Raw genomic sequence first — 19,033 nt, 5'->3', positions numbered from 1 at the left:
TGCTGACATGACTGAATGACATCTGTAATAATAATTACCAACATTATTTTCAATGCGTCCTCATATTTGTAGTGATCCCATACAGAAAGATGAGACCAGAAATAAGAACTCTGCATTAGAAAGGACTTGGTCAGATGTAGCATCAGTCAATGGGATCGGCAACTTCTTAAAAGCGTCTTCCCAATCAGAGTCCATATTGAATAGGGCTGGAGAGCATTGTCTCATATTGTGAAGTAGTCCCCTTTAGCTCAGTTGGTAGAGCATGGCGCTTGCAACGCCAGGGTTGTGGGTTCGTTTCCTACGGGGGGCCAGTATGAAAATGTATGCACTCACTAACTGTAAGTCGCTCTGGATAAGAGCATCTGCTAAATGACTAAAATGTAAATGTGAAGTGAAAGAACTTGAAAAGAGCTTTTTTTTCTCTATGACCACAATTATGCTCACCAAGGCTAGGGTCAATTCCATTTCAATTCAGGAAGTACACAAAAATTCCAATTATCTTTAATGCTTTTCAATTAGGAAAAATTTGAATTGGAGTTTGGTCCACTTTCTTAATTGACTGGAATTTAAATGGTATTGACCCCAACCATGCTCACAAATGCAGTATGGTGATTCTTCTTCAAGTGATTCCTCCTGCTGTTTCCTCCATTTGATTTTGAAAGACCAGACAGCATGAACAGTGTCTCTCTCTTTAGTCCCAGTCGTGCGGTTGAGCATCAGTTTATAATTGTGTTTACACTCTTCCCCTACACATTGTGTGTACACGACACATTCTCAGTCTATAGGTGTGCGAACACACTACTCTTCACACATGGCTGGAATCCTTACGGATCAACACGTAGTGTATGTGTGTGTGCGTGTGCGCATGTATGTATGCAAGCAAGAGCTTCCAACTGTGTGTGTGTGTGTGTGTGTGTGTGTGTGTGTGTGTGTGTGTGTGTCGGGGCACCACTCCTCATAGTCAATCAGAGTCGGCACTGTCTTGGTCGGGGGTCCACTCAGGGTCCTTGGACTGGGGCTCGTTCCTCTGGGGGTCTCCCAAATGGATCTCCCTGACGGTGAGGATGCGTGTCAGCATGGTGTCCAAGGTGTGGTCGTCCAGGCCCTGGGAGGAGAACCACATGGGGCTGTTGGGGACGCATGAGCGCTCCGGGAGCAGGAAGAACACGTTGGTGCGCTGCTTCACTGAGTCCGAGCTGGAGGAGAGAACAGGGTGAGGAGGAGAGCTCTGAGTGAGAGGGGGCTCGTTTTTAATGACATGAGGAAAGATCTCAGAAAAGCAGAGTTTTGAAAAGCAATTTCAAGAACAAGAATATTAGGTTACACTACTAGGTTAGATTGGTCTGTACAATGGGCAGATTAAAGGTATGTAGTATTTGTGTATGTGTCACTCACCACTTGGAGAGGTAGAACTCGTACAATCTGACAGGACAGCGGAGGGGATTCTCACTGTTCTCCATCATCTCCAGTACCTCCTCTTTCTCCTCGTCATCCCTCTTCCTCTTCACTGCCACACCGTCTGCATCTGCAACACACACAGATCCATGATTACATATGAATGAAATCTGATCTATATCATTTTACTAAATGCATTAGTAAAAACAACAACCCACACTTAAATCTCCTAAAGAGTTAGCCAAGGCAACAGTGGCAAGGGAAGAACTCCCTAGGTAGGAAGAAACCTTGAGGACAACACACACATCTCTCACATGACAACAGAAACATAGGTCACAGTCCTATTGATAAAACAACCATAAAAGGTAGGCTCTCTCCCTCAGTTGCCTATGCACATTAACAACAAGATCAACAACTTATGCTAGCCAGAGCGAGATGAGCTAAAATCTAACGAGGGTAGATACTAGATAAACGCTCTAAAACTTTTTCAGCGAGTTGGCCGTCAAAATTGCACTGATAAATGATGGCAGAATAGTAGCCTGCTCGTCCTTCTGCAGCTTGCCTGCCAATGCATGCTTGTTCCAACCCATGTTGACAACTGAATGGGAACTTGCCTGCCTGCCAAATACAACTAAGAGAAATGCTAACTGTGGATAATAGTCGTTCAAGATCAGCATAGCTAGCTAGCTAGCAACGTTAGGCTCTGTGTTTTTAACTTGCTAAATAAATAGCTACATAAATAGATTTCCCAGGGGTGTCAAACTCAATCAGCGCACGGGCGATATGAAAAAAAAAACGGATTTGCGGGCTACACATTACCTATTTGTTTTGACAAAAAAAACATGCAATTGCGACTAAAATTGGCCATTGTTTAATTTGAAAAAAAGATGGCCTTTTATAATGTCCACTTACAGTGCATTCGGAAAGTAATCAGACCCCTTGACTCTTACCACATTGTTACGTTACATCCTTATTCTAAAATGGATTAAATCGTTTTTCCCCCCTCATCAATCTACACACAATACCCCATAATGACAAAGCAAAAACTGGTTTAGAAAATTTTGCAAATGTATTAAAAAAAACTGAAATGTAACATTTATATAAGTATTCAGACCCTTTACTCAGTACTTTGTTGAAGCACCTTTGGCAGCGATTACAGCCTCGAGTCTTCTTGGGTATGACGCTACAAGCTTGGCACACAAGTATTTGGGGAGTTTCTCCCATTCTTCTCTGTAGATCCTCTCAAGCTCTGTCAGGTTGGATGGGGAGCGTATCTGTGCAGCTATTTTCAGGTCTCTCCAGAGATGTTAGATTTGGTTCAAGTCCGGGCTCTGGCTGGGCCACTCAGACATTCAGAGACTTGTCCCGAAGCCTCTCCAGCTTTGTCTTTGCTGTGTGCTTAAGGTCGTTGTCCTATTGGAAGGTGAACCTTCACCCCAGTCTGAGGACCTGAGCAGGTTTTCATCAAGGATCTCTTTGTACTTCGCTCCGTTCATCTTTGCCTCAATCCTGACTAGTCTCCCTGTCCCTGCCACTGAAAAACATTCCCACAACATGATGCTGCCACCACCATGCTTCACCGTAGGGATGGTGCCAGGTTTCCTCCAGACGTGATGCTTGGCATTCAGGCCAAAGAGTTCAATCTTGGTTTCATCAGACCAGAGAATCTTGTTTCTCATTGTCTGAGAGTCCTTTAGGTGCCTTTAGGCAAACTCCAAGCGGGCTGTCATGTGCCTTTTACTGAGGAGTGGCTTCCATCTGGCCACTCAAGCATAAAGGCCTGATTGGTGGATTGCTGCAGAGATGGTTGTTCTTCTGGAAGGCTCTCCCATCTCCACAGAGGAACTCTGGAGCTCTTTCAGAATGACCATTGGGTTCTTGGTCACCTCCCTGACCAAGGCCCTTCTCCCCCGATTGCTCAGTTCGGCCGGGCGGCCAGCTCTAGGTAGAGTCTTGGTGGTTCCAAACTTCTTCCATTTAAGAATGATGGAGGCCACTGTGTTCTTGGGGACCTTCAATGCTGCAGAAATGTTTTGGTACCCTTCCCCAGATCTTTGCCTGGACACAATCCTGTCTCGGAGCACTACGGACAATTAGTTCGACCTCATGGCATGGTTTTTGCTCTGACATGCACTGTCAACTGTGGAACCTTACATAGACAGGTGTGTGCTTTCCAAATCATGTCCAATCAATAGAATCAAGTTGTAGAAACATCTCAAGGATGATCAATGGAAACAGGATGCACCGGAGGTCAATTTCGAGTCTCTCAGCAATGGGTCGGAATACTTATGTAAATAAGGTATTTTATTTTTAAAACATTTGCAAAAATTTCAAAAAGCAGTTTTTGCTTTGTCATTATAGGGTATTGGGTGTAGATTACATTTTTAAAATCCATTTTATAGTAATGCTGTAACGTAACAAAATGAGGAAAAAAGGGAAGTGGTCTGAATTCTTTCCGAATGCACTGTATAAATATTACATTAGAAAATTGAATTAAATATTAAAACTGAATGCACTATTCATCTAATTCAGTTTCAAATCATGAAATACAAGGTCAATTAATGGATTCAATGATTCAATTTGTGCATTACAATTTTTTTGATCTTGAATTCAAATACAGTTTCTGTTGGCACTGAAATCGCTCCAGAGTAAAGGAGGAGAAAACCAAATAGGTGAAGCACCTGCTGTCTCCGTTGCGAGGTCCTTCTTGGGGATGGGCGGGTAAAAGCGAAGGAAGTTGGACTTGGTGTTGTCGTGGATGGACTTGGTGCAGCGCATGACGTGGGCGAAGGAGAGCTGGCGGTGCTGGGCCACCGTCTTGAACTGGAAGAACTTGGTGCAGAAGAAGAGCAGCGTGTTGAGCAGCACGATGGGAGAGTAGGCTCCCAGCTGTTTACAGTCCCACAGGTACTCCTCCTCCACCCGCGAGTGCAGGTAGCCTGGGAGAGAGATTCCAACATTAAAGACCTTTAATAAGCATACTAATAACACATACCACAAACTCAACGCCCTCAAATACATGAAAGGAAAGCAAGAGAGGGAGAGAATGTGAGTGTTAAGGTGAAGGATGATAGATGGAATAAGAGAGAGGTCATTCACAACAGTGGAAGCCTTATTACAACTTTTGCGCTATAAACTGTGTTTACAAGTGTGTGTATGTGTTTTCTTACCACTGGCCGTTATGGTAGGTTTGAAGTCTTTCAGCAGCTTGGTGATCTCCAGTGTGAACTTGCCATAGAAGAGATCAGTGAATATGTTCTCCATGCGCCCATTCTGAAATAAGTACTGCAGAAAGATGGGCAATTAACAAAATGATATCATCAGAAGTGAGAGAGTGTGTGTGTCCTACCTGCTGGATGCCGAGGCAGAGATAGAACAGACTGTCCTGGCTGTAGGACTCTCCGTTGGGTCGTTTAACTTCACAGATAAACCGACAGAGACCGTAGCCCAGCTCTGCTGTAGTACACTTTAAAACATCCTCCTTTATCTCCATTGGCCGCGCTGTAACGGGGGGAACAGAACGTTATTCAGCGTACTGAGTTAAATGATTCCCATTGGCAATTAAGAGGTAGGTTTAATTCTATAAAGACGCAGTGAATAAGGAAGAAGCAAAGCAACAAAATGTGTGATATCAGGGTTTCAGGAAATGAATAAAAATTGATAGTTATAATAGTCATGTTTGTCTGTGTGTGAGCGTGATATGGTCAGGGCAGGGTGTGTGCACGTGCATGCACAAGTGTATCAGTGAGCAGACTCACAGCCAAATCGAGGCTTCTCCAGGTCAGGCTGGGTCTTGCTCCACTGGACCCATCTCTTCCAGGCGTCCACCCCGTACATGTGCTGCAGTTTGGGGGGCTCGCCGGGCACCACGTCACACTTGGCCGCACTCAGCGACGGCACCGCTGACGCAGTCTCTGCTGCTCTCGACTTACGCTTCTGTGGGGTCAACGGGGGAGAAACACGCACCCACAGACAAAATATTTACAAAGAATGAGGGAAATGTTAAGACATTTTAAAGAGGAGCACTGCTGGGAGTTGAAATATGGAAATAAAATCGCTGATGGCGCTTTTTGAAAGGGGTCTTATTTATCCTCTTACCTTTTTCTTCTGTGGCAAGCCATCCCGAGCTTTCCTTCTGGCTCTTCGTCGTGGAGGAGAAGGAGGTGGACTGGGACTTCTATCCCTCTCCTGATCCCTCCAATGGGCCATCAGCTCCAGGGTTTCTGACAAAACGATGCAGATATTTGAATACAACTGACTACTATGAGAATGAGGCCAGCTGAATTGTAGTGTGTTGTATCAAAGAAGCGTTTGACTTACTGATGCTTGTTACATGTTAAAAACATAACAGAACAATATAGAGCTAGAAGCCATTCACTATAAAGTCACAATATGTTTTGACCATATACTTTCCCTCAACAAAGATTGACAGTCTTCAACCAAGGTATAAGTATTCTACAAGTTATACTGGGAGATTTCAGAAAAAACATCTAAAACCTCTAACAGACCAGGTCCATTGCTCAAATCAGGAATCCCTGATAACTCTGGGGAGGTGTAGAAGTCGACCATCACTCACGGACTGGGAAGTCAGCCTCTATGTCCATGATGGGGGGTGGGGGGGTGGCGGGGACGTTGATGTCCACGATGGGTCGGAGCATCTCGTGGGCGTAGGGTCGACTGTGGCGCGAGGAGACGCCGGGGGTGGGGGGTGGCTCGTCATCCCAAGTGGTGAGGAAGTTGCTCAGTTCGTCTGTGTCCAGGTCTCCACTGTAGGTGCTGCCCTGGTCTGGTCCCCGGACAGAAAACACAAAAGCATTCAAGTTATGGGACAGCTCTCAAAATATTCATCGGTAACCCTCTATTTTACATCCCGTTATTTACTCGACAGTTAAGTAGGAAGTACTCGTTAAAATTGTGATATTAATTACATTTCAGTTTCTTTGAGATTCATTGATATCACCATGTACCAGGTAGTTACTATTGCGTTGAATTATTTGAGGTAAGTACCAGAAACTATTGTTACTACATAGTCCTTAAAGTCCCAACCTGTCCCACATACCATCATGGCCACCAAATCACCCCTAGCTGTCCAATTGGCTCATTCATCCCCTCCCCTCTCCCCTCCCCTGCAAGTATTCCCCAGGTTGTTGCTGCAAAGGAGAATATGTCCTCAGTGAAAATAACTGATATATTACCTGAAGTCATAATGCGGAATTCAAATTAAGAACAGCTTTTTAGACTGTCATTCAGCTGTAAATTGCTTTTAAAAGAGACTTGGTGGAAGTGCCAAGAAACCCCAGTTATAACAAGCTCTCACAGCTATACAGTGGGGGAAAAAAGTATTTAGTCAGCCACCAATTGTGCAAGTTCTCCCACTTAAAAAGATGAGAGAGGCCTGTAATTTTCATCATAGGTACACGTCAACTATGACAGACAAATTGAGATTTTTTTCCCAGAAAATCACATTGTAGGATTTTTTATGAATTTATTAGCAAATTATGGTGGAAAATAAGTATTTGGTCACCTACAAACAAGCAAGATTTCTGGCTCTCACAGACCTGTAACTTCTTCTTTAAGAGGCTCCTCTGTCCTCCACTCGTTACCTGTATTAATGGCACCTGTTTGAACTTGTTATCAGTATAAAAGACACCTGTCCACAACCTCAAACAGTCGCACTCCAAACTCCACTACGGCCAAGACCAAAGAGCTGTCAAAGGACACCAGAAACAAAATTGTAGACCTGCACCAGGCTGGGAAGACTGAATCTGCAATAGGTAAGCAGCTTGGTTTGAAGAAATCAACTGTGGGAGCAATTATTAGGAAATGGAAGACATACAAGACCACTGATAATCTCCCTCGATCTGGGGCTCCACGCAAGATCTCACCCCGTGGGGTCAAAATGATCACAAGACCACAAAATCCCAGAACCACACGGGGGGACCTAGTGAATGACCTGCAGAGAGCTGGGACCAAAGTTACAAAGCCTACCATCAGTAACACACTACGCTGCCAGGGACTCAAATCCTGCAGTGCCAGACGTGTCCCCCTGCTTAAGCCAGTACATGTCCAGGCCCGTCTGAAGTTTGCTAGAGTGCATTTGGATGATCCAGAAGAGGATTGGGAGAATGTCATATGGTCAGATGAAACCAAAATAGAACTTTTTGGTAAAAACTCAACTCGTCGTGTTTGGAGGACAAAGAATGCTGAGTTGCATCCAAAGAACACCATACCTACTGTGAAGCATGGGGGGTGGAAACATCATGCTTTGGGGCTGTTTTTCTGCAAAGGGACCAGGACGACTGATCCGTGTAAAGGAAAGAATGAATGGGGCCATGTATCGTGAGATTTTGAGTGAAAACCTCCTTCCATCAGCAAGGGCATTGAAGATGAAACGTGGCTGGGTCTTTCAGCATGACAATGATCCCAAACACACCGCCCGGGCAACGAAGGAGTAGCTTCGTAAGAAGCATTTCAAGGTCCTGGAGTGGCCTAGCCAGTCTCCAGATCTCAACCCCATAGAAAATCTTTGGAGGGAGTTGTAAAGTCTGTGTTGCCCAGCGACAGCCCCAAAACATCACTGCTCTAGAGGAGATCTGCATGGAGGAATGGGCCAAAATACCAGCAACAGTGTGTGAAAACCTTGTGAAGACTTACAGAAAACGTTTGACCTGTGTCATTGCCAACAAAGGGTATATAACAAAGTATTGAGAAACTTTTGTTATTGACCAAATACTTATTTTCCACCATAATTTGCAAATAAATTCATAAAAAATCCTACAATGTGATTTTCTGGATTTTTTTCTCTCATTTTGTCTGTCATAGTTGACGTGTACCTATGATGAAAATTACAGGCCTCTCTCATCTTTTTAAGTGGGAGAACTTGCACAATTGGTGGCTGACTAAATACTTTTTTTCCCCACTGTAGCTTGGCCCTATGAAGCCATAGAGGGAGTCTCACAGGCTCAAAGACAGTAACCACTGTTTAACTCTGATTACCCAAATGGCTCATGTTCATTAGGCCACGCAACAGAACATGTTTAGCAAATCCAGGTAGTCCCTCCCCTTTTCAGTCTGTTTTCTTCCATTTGGTTCCTAATGAACATGACCCAGGTTTCATCCCACTCCCTGTCTCCCTCCCCTGGTTACCGTCTTGTACTGCTGGGGCTGGGGGTCTTTCAGGGGGTCGCTCCGGGGACTTCTCTCTCCCCTCCTCGGCCACCATCTCGGCCATGAGGATGAGGTCGGCCTCGAACGGGTCAGAGGGGATCTTCTCCTTGATGTCCTGGATGGTCTCCACAATGCTCTCTGCGTTATCCAGAGTCACCGGCAGGAACATGGGCACGGGCAGCTGGAAACAGGACAGATAAAGGGTTAGATGTGTGATATAGAAATTAAAATATATACAGGTTAAAAGTAATGACTAAATGTTCCACCCTTAAATATAGTTGTGAAATGTCCTTGTTTTAAGTATGATTAGTACTTTCTTAGTAGTGACTAATTATTACACTCTGAAACTGTGTGAGATGTGTTAGAATCTACTACCTGGTAATGTGTGAGTGTAGGACCAGTAAAGACTATGACATTGAGCTACTATTTAGCAATGTGAGTAAGAGTTAGACCAGACAACAAAGGGGAAGTGTCTACAGACAACTGAGAAACCAAGATAAAGAGGCCTCCCAATGTAGGGAGGAGAGAAACTGTTAGGCTTTTTAAGGAGTATGAGGACGGCAATAACTAAGGAATGCATGTGTGTGTGTGTGTGTATGTATGCGTGTGTGTATGCATGTATGTATGTGTGTGTGTGTGTTTGTGTGTATGTGTGTGTGTGTGTACTGATGGTCAGGAGAGCAGTTTTAAAGTGGAAAACTACAGCCCGCCTAAAGAGGGGAGGGATTTTTGTATGACGTATGAGTATAAAAGATGGACTCTGAAATTGTGATGGCAGAATTCTCAATGAATAAACATCTCTGACTATGCAGACCGGGACTCTGTCCGTTTCTTGATTTTGGGAGACGCACAGAGACACTGAAATAGTTTGTTAAACAATTCACATAACAATGTAGAGGCTGCAATTCTTTGTTCATGTTGCTCTTCTGTTCTGCAAGCGCATGTATCACCCAACCTCCAACTACTATTCAATGGCAGTTGGTTTCAAATGAGTCCAGAGCACACAGCTCTTGTTTGAGAGAATTTGAGGAGAAATCTGTGTGACTATGTGACTGACTGAGGTGAAGGCTAGGTAGTGCTAGATGTGGGATGTTAACATACCGGTATGGGGAGTCCAACAGGCTGGGGGGTGTACTGGGTGTACAGGTTCATGGGGACTGGGACATACACTGGTACTGGGACAGGCACTATGATCACCTTGGGGAAATTATCATCTGTGGACCAACAAACAATTTCAAGATAAAAAGAAATACATGTGTGTGTCTTTGAATATGTATGTATTCAATGGCCTATACCATATAAGCCATTCATTTCACCATGTTTTCCTTTTTCTTTGTGCAAATATCCAATTATTTGTACATTGGTCTTAAACATTATTTTATTTTTTTTAAATAAATATTTGAAATGGGGGAAGTGCCTTAAAAGCCTAATTTGACCATTCCTAAACATGTTATTTTTGTTTACCTTTTAAACCATCATATTGTTTTGTATTTTCTTATAATAAATACAAACATTTAAGAAAAAACGTTGTTGTGATGAGTTTCTCAGGTATCAAAGAATCAAGGATGCAAGGATATACTTAGACATTCTGTGGAGATTTCATACCAAGTATTTATTGAATCACGAGCTCGTGGGTTCATCTAACAAACGGACATGGCTTTGCCGTTCGTCAGTTGAACTCTTAAACAAAGGAAACACTACCTTATATACCCTTCTATTACCATCTTCCTGACATACATCTGGCAAGTCTCCATGGGCACTCCCTGTCTTTGATGTTCATAACTTTTTACCCCAAGTCAGTATCCTAAACATCACTCATGCTATCCTAAACATCACTAATCTACCTTGACATAATGGAATGTAGACTTCATGGCCCCAAACCACTCATCTCTTAACTCTTCCTCACAACACTATGGCATGACATCATTATACCATAAAAACATAATATCAACCGTGTGTGGTATATAGGCTACGTGTGGGTGTGTGTATGGTGTTGTACCTGTCTGGCACCCTGTGGTGGTGAAGTTGGGTTTACACATGATGCCCTTGTTCTGGACCATGGGTTTGCAGAGCAGGGCCTTGTTCTTCTGAGCCCTGGGTGGAGGGGCCCGGGGGGGCTGTGTCTGTGTGCTGGCCTGAAACACAATGAAGACAGACTGTTAGTAACCATGGGCCAAACCTAACTTCTACTTGAATTTCACTTAGTCTCCCACTGACATAAATGCACAACATAGGCTGCAATTAGACAGGCAGCCCAATTCTGATCATTTGCCCAATTATTTTCTACAGAATAAGACTATAGTTGCCATGGCGCCATGGCAACTATAGTCTTATTCTGTAGAAAATAGTAGCAGCCAAAGCACAGAGCTCCTGTACATTTGTACATATTTCGTTATTTTTAGGAGTTTTTCATTATTATAAAAAAAAATTATCAGCTCTTTTGTTTTTGATAATAGTTTTAATTGCATACAGTACCAGTCAAAAGTTTGGACACCTACTCATTCCAGGGTTTTTCTTTATTTTTACTATTTTCTACATTGTAGAATAATAGTGAAGACATCAAAACTATGAAACAACACATATGGAATCATGTAGTAACCAAAAAATGTTAAACAAATCAAAATATATCTGAGATTCTTCAAATAGCCACCCTTTGCGCCTTGATGACAGCTTTGCACTCTTGGCCTTCTCTCAGCCAACTTCACCTGGAATGCTTTTCCAACAGTCTTGAAGGAGTTCCCACATACGCTGAGCACTTGTTGGCTGCTTTTCCTTCACTCTGCGGTCCGACTCATCCTAAACCATCTCAATTCGGTTGATGTCGGGGGATTATGGAGGCCAGGTCATCTGATGCAGCACTCCATCACTCTCCTTCTTGGTAAAATAGCCTTTACACAGCCTGGAGGTGTGTTGCGTCATTGTCCTGTTGAAAAACAAATGATAGTCCCACTAAGCCCAAACCAGATGGGATGGCGTATCGCTGCAGAATGCTGTGGTAGCCATGCTGGTTAAGTGTGCCTTGAATTCTAAATAAATCACAGACAGTGTCACCAGCAAAGCACCCCCACACCATAACACCTCCTCCTCCATGCTTCACGGTGGGAAATACACATGCAGAGATCATCCGTTCACCCACACCGCGTCTCACAAAGACACGGCGGTTGGAACCAAAAATCTCAAATTTGGACTCCAGACCAGAGGACACATTTCCACCGGTCTAAATGTCCATTGCTCGTGTTCTTGGCCCAAGCAGGTCTCTTCTTCTTATAGATGTCCTTTAGTAGTGGTTTCTTTGCAGCAATTCGACCATGAATACCTGATTCACACAGTCTCCTCTGAACAGTTGATGTTGAGATGTGTCTGTTACTTGAACTCTGTGAAGCACTTATTTGGGCTGCAATTTCTGAGGCTGGTAACTCTAATGAACTCATCCTCTGCAGCAGAGTTAACTCTGGGTCTTCCATTCCTGTGGTGGTCCTCATGAGAGCCAGTTTCATCAAATTAACTTTTAAGAAGACATACCTGTTAATTGAAATGCATTCCAGGTGACTACCTCATGAAGCTGGTTGAGAGAATGCCAAGTGTGCAAAGCTGTCATCAAGGCAAATGGTGGCCTATGTTTGAAAAATGCATCTGGACACAGTACCATCTTTTTTGTTTCACATGGCTGCCAATCCCTGATCTTTTGAGAACATAATTTGAGGAGTCGCCTGAAGCGTGAGAGGAATGGGAGATAGAGGAATACAGCAGTGCTGAGGCAGAGGGCTCGTAGAGATGACGACTGGTTACTATGCTAAACTTTGTGTGGTGAGCTTTCTGGTGCCCAGAGTTGCTGAGGCATCAACCAAGTGGGTGCAACACAGAGTGGAAGAAGAGAAGTCCAGCGGCTTTAAGACCCACCATCATCTACCATCCACTGTCGAGCTCCCTTCGCTCAAGCCATGACCTGACCCTCTCCATTTTCGGAGGATGCAGCTTTCAAAGACTTGGCCTCTATTGGTTGACCTGTCATTATATATTGCTTGTTTGTTTTTTTGCACTTGAAGCACTTTGAGATTCTATGAAAATAATTATAGAAATGTAATAAATTATTATTTGCAAAATATCTGATCTGATTGGTCAAAAGACCAATTAGTGGAAAAAGATCAGAATTAGGCTGCCTGTGTAAATGCAGATAAAGTGAATATTCGACTTCAAATCAAATTTTATTTGTCACATGCTTCGTAAACAACAGGTGTAGACTAACAGTGAAATGCTTACTTACGGCCTCTTCCCAACAATACAGAGAAAAAAATAGAAATAATAGAAAAATAATAACAATGAATAAATACACAATAAGTAACGATAACTTGGCTATATACACAGGGTACCAGTACCGAGTAGATGTGCAGGGGTACGAGGTAATTGAGGTAGATATGTACATATAGGTAAGGATAAAGTGACTAGGCAACAGGATAGATAATAAACAGCGTATGTGATGAGTCAAAAGAGTTAAGTGCAAAAAGGGTCAATGCAGATAGTTAAATAGTTAACCAATAGCTAGCCGGACTAACTATTTAGAAGTCTTATGGCTTGGGGAAGCTGTTCAGGGGCCTGTTGGTTCCGCTTGCCGTGCTGTAGCAGAGAGAACAGTCTATGACTTGGGTGTCTGGAGTCTGACAATTCTTAGGGCCTTCCTCTGACACCGCCTGGTATAGAGGTCCTGGATGGTAGGGAGCTCGGCCCTAGTGATGTACTGGGCCGTACACACAACCCTTTGTAGTGCCTTGCGGTCGGATGCCAAGCAGTTGCCATACCAAGCGGTGATGCAGCCAGTCAGGATGCTCTCAATGGGGCAGCTATAGAACTTTGAGGATCTGAGGGCCCATGACAAATCTTTTCGGCATCCTGAGGGCGAAGAGGCGTTGTCACGCCCTCTTCATGACTGGACTAGACCATGATAATTCCTTAGTGATGTGGACACCCAAGGAACCAGAAGCTCTCGACCTGTCCACTAGAGCCCTGTTGATGTGGATGGGGGTGTGCTCGGCCCTCTGTTTCCTGTAGTCCGCAATCAGCTCCTTTGACTTGCTGACGTTGAGGGAGAAGTTGTTGTCCTGGCACCACACTGCGAGGTCTCAGACACACGCTCTGCGTGGGAGTAGCCAAAGCACCTGCTCCGTTTGGCTGCTGCTCAGCGCTTACGAGACAGTTGCCTGCACAGTGCACACAGCTGATAACCATATTACAAGAATATGGCAATAAAGGCAGCCCTTCTACTTACCCAGAGTCTGATGAACTCATGATATGGACATTTGAGTATCTCCTGTGCATCTGAGGTAAAGTTAATGGGTAAAGTAGTGACTAGCTACAACTGGAGCAAGGCGCACAAGAGTGAGCTGTCTCATCGTCGTCGGTGATCAGGCCTACCACTGTCATGTCGTCCGAAAACTTAATGGTGTTGGAGTCGTGTGCGGCCACGCAGTCGTGCGTGAACAGAGAGTACAGGAGGGTGCTAAGCATGCACCCCTGAGGGGCCCCCGTGTTGAGCGTCAGCGTGGCGGACGTGTTGTTGCCTACCCTCACCACCTGGGGGCGGCCCATCAGGAAGACCAGGATCCAGTTGCAGAGGGAGGTTTTTAATCCCAGGATCCTTAGCTTAGTGATGAGCTTTGAGGGCACTATGGTGTTGAACGCTGAGCTGTAGTCAATTAACAGCATTCTCACGTAGCTGTTCCTTTTGTCCAGATGGGAAAGGGCAGTGTGGAGTGCAATAGAGATTGAGTCATCTGTGGATCTGTTGGGGCGGTATGTGAATTGGAGTGGGTCCAGGTTGTCTGGGATGATGGTGTTGATGACCAGCCTTTCAAAGCATTTCATGACAGGTTACCTTGGCGTTCTTGGGCACAGGGACTATGGTGGTCTGCTTGAAACATGTAGGTATTACAGACTGGGTCAGGGAGAGGTTGAAAATGTCAGTGAAGACACCTGTCAGCTGGTCAGCGCATGCTCGGAGTATGTGTCCTGGAAATCCATCTGGCCCTGCGGCCTTGTGAATGTTAACCTGTTTAAAGGTCTTACTTACATAGGCTACAGAGAGCGTGATCACACAGTTGTCCGGAACATCTGGTGCTCTCTTGCATGGTTCAGTGCTGCTAGCCTCGAAGCGAGCATAAAAAAAGGTATTTAGTTTGTCTGGTAGGCTCACGTCACTGGACAGTTCGCGGCTGGGTTTCCCTTTGTAATCCGTGATAGTTTACAAGCCCTGCCACATCCGACGAGAGTCAGTTGGTTCGTCGGAGGGCGTAGCGTGATTTCTTATAAGTGTCCGGATTAGTGTCCCGCTCCTTGAAAACGGTAGCTCTATACTTTAGCTCAGTGCGGATGTCGCCTGTAATCCATGGCTTCTAGTTGGAATATGTACGTACGGTCACTGTGGGGCAAACATCGTCGATGCACTTATTAATGAAGCCAGTGACTGATATGGTAAACTCCTCAATGCCATCGGAATAATCCCGGAACATCTTCTAGTCTGTTAGCGAAACAGTCCTGTAGCATCGGACCACTTCCGTATATAGCGTGTCACTGGTACTTCCTGTTTGAGTTTTTGCTTGTAAGCCGTAATCAGGAGGATAGAGTTAATGTCAGATTTGCCAAATGGACGGCGAGGTAGAGCTTTGTATGAGTCTCTGTGTGTGGAGTAGAGGTTGACACAGGCATGAAAAGTAATTCCTATACATTTTCTTCTCATTCTGTCCTGATAATGCAACAGTTCTATAACCCCAGAACTTTACTTTCCAGTCCCAATACAAATCACACACGTCCCGATCCATGCAAACATTTTCCTCTGAAATAACTTCCTCTGTTAGCTGCTAGTCTGTCTGTCCCCCGCTCTGCGTGCAGAACCGCATTAGTGGAAACCAAGACTGCTCTCATGGCAGGCCTGGTTGTAGCTAGATATGTTTGAGTCGCGTGGGGGACAATTTTTGCATTTTAGATAACCCTAACCTAATTCTCCTAACACGCCAAGTTAATTCATCCAACCTGCTGTGTAAGTTCACCTAACCTTTTTCGAAAAGTCACTTCTGCTAGTCAAAACTGGCAGACCTGCCCTGAGAGCAGTGCGAGTATCCACTAACGCAATATTGCGCTCTGCGTGGGAGTAGCCAAAGCACCTGCTCCGTTTGGCTGCTGCTCAGCGCTTACGAGACAGTTGCCTGCACAGTGCACACAGCTGATAACAACCATATTACAAGAATATGGCAATAAAGGCAGCCCTTCTACTTACCCAGAGTCTGATGAACTCATGATATGGACATTTGAGTATCTCCTGTGCATCTGAGGTAAAGTTAATGGGTAAAGTAGTGACTAGCTACAACTGGAGCAAGGCGCACAAGAGTGAGCCGACGGAAGGGGAGGGGGGAAATGACCATATATATATATATATATATATTTTAAGTAAACTATATTAGCCTAGACAGTTATTTTTATGAAATGCTCCACACGTTCCATATTTCTATAACACCCCCCCGCCAAAGAAAACTATGTTTATAACTATTCCTGTAGTGCCCACTCCTGTGGACTGTCCTGAACTTGATTCTAGAACTTCACTCCCACTCCTGCCAGAATCCCGTGGGACCCGACAGACCCACGGAAGTCCTGTTCCTGTGTCAACCTCTAGTGTGGAGTAAAGGTGATCTAGAGTTTTTTCCGCCTCTAGTTGCAAAGGTGACATGCTGGTAGAAATTAGGTTAAATGGATTTCAGTTTTCCTGCATTAAAGTCACATTAAGTGGAAGTTACAATTCGCCCCCATATGTATAATACATAAACATATAGACAAATAGACAAAAGAACGCATATGCACAACTTACATTTCCAACATACTTCACATGTCTGCTGGGAACAGTCCCTGTCATGAAGCAACAGAGCATGAGTCAGTATAAAAACACCACAGCCAGTCAGTCAGGCCTGCTAATAAGATAACTTATCAATCTAAATCAGCTGTAATTAACATGCACCTTAATGGGTGTCAACAGGCTACACTACTAGCAACGACAACTTAAACCTATTCAAAGAGATGATAACAGATAGTTGAACACTCAGGTTGCACACTCTCTGGTTACACTTGATAGTGTATAACACCTTGTGTGTATCCCAGTGTGTATACAGTAACTGGTAACAGAGTGTGTGTGTGCATACCTTGCAGGCCAGTGTTGGAGTAGTTGGGCTGGCCAGTGGGGGAGCTGGCTAGTGAGACTACGTTGGCGATGACTGGATCAGACACACTCGTAGCAGTGGTAGTATTGGAGGGGGATGGAGCGATTGAGATGGCCACTGGAAGGATACGTGGAAGAGAGAGAGAGAGAAATGTTGCAGTCATTATTATACAGTGCCTATAGAAAGTCTACACCCCCTGTGGATTTCAGCACATTTTATTGCGTTACAAAGTGGGATTAAAATTGATTTGTCATTTTTTGTCAACAATCTACACAAAATACTCTGTCAAAGTGAAAGAAAAATTCCCCCACAAAATTTAGATTAATGAAAAATAAAACTTGATCAGATAAGTATTCACCTCTCTGAGTCAATATACACTGCTCAAAAAAATAAAGGGAACACTTAAACAACACAATGTAACTCCAAGTCAATCACACTTCTGTGAAATCAAACCGTCCACTTAGGAAGCAACACTGATTGACTATAAATTTCACATGCTGTTGTGCAAATGGAATAGACAACAGGTGGAAATTATAGGCAATTAGCAAGACACCCCCCAATAAAGGACTGGTTTTGCAGGTGGTGACCACAGACCACTTCTCAGTTCCTATGCTTCCTGGCTGATGTTTTGGTCACTTTTGAATGCTGGCGGTGCTTTCACTCTAGTGGTAGCATGAGACGGAGTCTACAACCCACACAAGTGGCTCAGGTAGTGCAGCTCATCCAGGATGGCACATCAATGCAAGCTGTGGCAAGAAGGTTTGCTGTGTCTGTCAGCGTAGTGTCCAGAGCATGGAGGCGCTACCAGGAGACAGGCCAGTACATCAGGAGACGTGGAGGAGGCCGTAGGAGGGCAACAACCCAGCAGCAGGACCGCTACCTCCGCCTTTGTGCAAGGAGGAGCAGGAGGAGCACTGCCAGAGCCCTGCAAAATGACCTCCAGCAGGCCACAAATGTGCATGTGTCTGCTCAAGGTCACGACTCCTTGTAGAGGCCCGAGTCACATGGTTGTCTTCCCGTGCAGGACGTTTGCATTTGCCAGAGAACACCAATTCCCCACTGGCGCCCTGTTTCAATGCGTCACACTGGCAGCAATCTGGAGACGCCGTGATCTGCTGCCTGCAACATCCTCCGCTGATGGTCAGCATTGTTCTTGGGGGCCGCACAGCCCTCCATGTGCTCGCCAGAGGTAGCCTGACTGCCATTAGGTACCGAGATGAGATCCTCAGACCCCTTGTGAGACCATATGCTGGTGCGGTTGGCCCTGGGTTCCTCCTAATGCAAGACAATGCTAGACCTCATGTGGCTGGAGTGTGTCAGCAGTTCCTGCAAGAGGAATGCATTGATGCTATGGACTGGCCCGCCCGTTCCCCAGACCTGAATCCAATTGAGCACATCTGGGGCATCATGTCTCGCTCCATCCACCAACGCCACGTTGCACCACAGACTGTCCAGGAGTTGGCGGATGCTTTAGTCCAGGTCTGGGAGGAGATCCCTCAGGAGACCATCCGCCACCTCATCAGGAGCATGCCAAGGCACTGTAGGGAGGTCATACAGGCACGTGGAGGCCACACACACTACTGAGCCTCATTTTGACTTGTTTTAAGGACATTACATCAAAGTTGGATCAGCCTGTAGTGTGGTTTTCCACTTTAATTTTGAGGGTGACTCCAAATCCAGACCTCCATGGGTTGATAAATTTGATTTCCATTGATAATTTTTGTGTGATTTTGTTGTCAGCACATTCAACTATGTAAAGAAAAAAGTATTTAATAAGATTATTTCATTCATTCAGATCTAGGATGTGTTATTTTAGTGTTCCCTTTATTTTTTTGAGCAGTGTATGTTAGAAACACCTTTAGCAGCGACTGTGAGTCTTCTTGGGTGAGTCTCTAAGAGCTTTGCACACCTGGATTGTGCAATATTTGTCCATTATTCTTTTCAAAATTCTTCAAGCTCTATCAAGGTGTTGGGGATCATTGCTAGACAGCAATAGTCAAGTCTTGCCATAGTAGTGCAAGCAGATTTAAGTCAAAACTGTAACTTGGCCACTCAGGAACATCCACTGTCTACTTGGTAAGCAACTCCAGTGTAGATTTGGCTTTGTGTTGTAGGTTATTGTCCTGCTGAAAGGTGAATTCCTCTTCCAGTGTCTGCTGTAAAGCCTGTGCTTAGCTCCATCCCGTTTCTTTTCATCATGTCAAACATACCCAAACCATGCTTGGAAATAAGGAGGAAGTTACTCAGTGATGTGTTGGATTTGCCCCAAACAT

The 19,033-nt window shown here is 44.6% G+C and overlaps 1 protein-coding gene across 4 annotated transcripts in view; it reads right to left on the bottom strand.

Moving 5' to 3' along the window:
- Nucleotides 1-315: 315 nt before the first annotated feature.
- Nucleotides 316-19,033, bottom strand: part of LOC121586399 (zinc finger MYM-type protein 4-like) — a 33,525-nt gene continuing 14,807 nt past the window's right edge. For all 4 annotated transcript variants that reach the window (XM_045226328.1, XM_041903044.2, XM_045226329.1 and 1 more), the window contains 13 exons: nucleotides 16,743-16,877; nucleotides 16,415-16,452; nucleotides 10,562-10,697; nucleotides 9,664-9,776; nucleotides 8,542-8,743; nucleotides 5,972-6,181; nucleotides 5,494-5,618; nucleotides 5,154-5,331; nucleotides 4,745-4,896; nucleotides 4,566-4,680; nucleotides 4,077-4,334; nucleotides 1,396-1,525; nucleotides 316-1,196 (listed from right to left, as the gene is read on the bottom strand). In XM_045226328.1, the coding sequence (XP_045082263.1) occupies nucleotides 962-1,196; nucleotides 1,396-1,525; nucleotides 4,077-4,334; nucleotides 4,566-4,680; nucleotides 4,745-4,896; nucleotides 5,154-5,331; nucleotides 5,494-5,618; nucleotides 5,972-6,181; nucleotides 8,542-8,743; nucleotides 9,664-9,776; nucleotides 10,562-10,697; nucleotides 16,415-16,452; nucleotides 16,743-16,877 (2,027 nt within the window). In that variant the 3' untranslated portion in view covers nucleotides 316-961. The remainder of the gene's footprint in view (nucleotides 1,197-1,395; nucleotides 1,526-4,076; nucleotides 4,335-4,565; nucleotides 4,681-4,744; nucleotides 4,897-5,153; nucleotides 5,332-5,493; nucleotides 5,619-5,971; nucleotides 6,182-8,541; nucleotides 8,744-9,663; nucleotides 9,777-10,561; nucleotides 10,698-16,414; nucleotides 16,453-16,742; nucleotides 16,878-19,033) is intronic.

This window comes from Coregonus clupeaformis, chromosome 17, assembly GCF_020615455.1.
Source record: "Coregonus clupeaformis isolate EN_2021a chromosome 17, ASM2061545v1, whole genome shotgun sequence".
Classification (NCBI taxonomy): domain Eukaryota; kingdom Metazoa; phylum Chordata; class Actinopteri; order Salmoniformes; family Salmonidae; genus Coregonus; species Coregonus clupeaformis.
The sequence above is the reverse complement of the archived record's forward strand: the minus strand, read 5'-3'. Positions and strand labels throughout refer to the sequence as shown.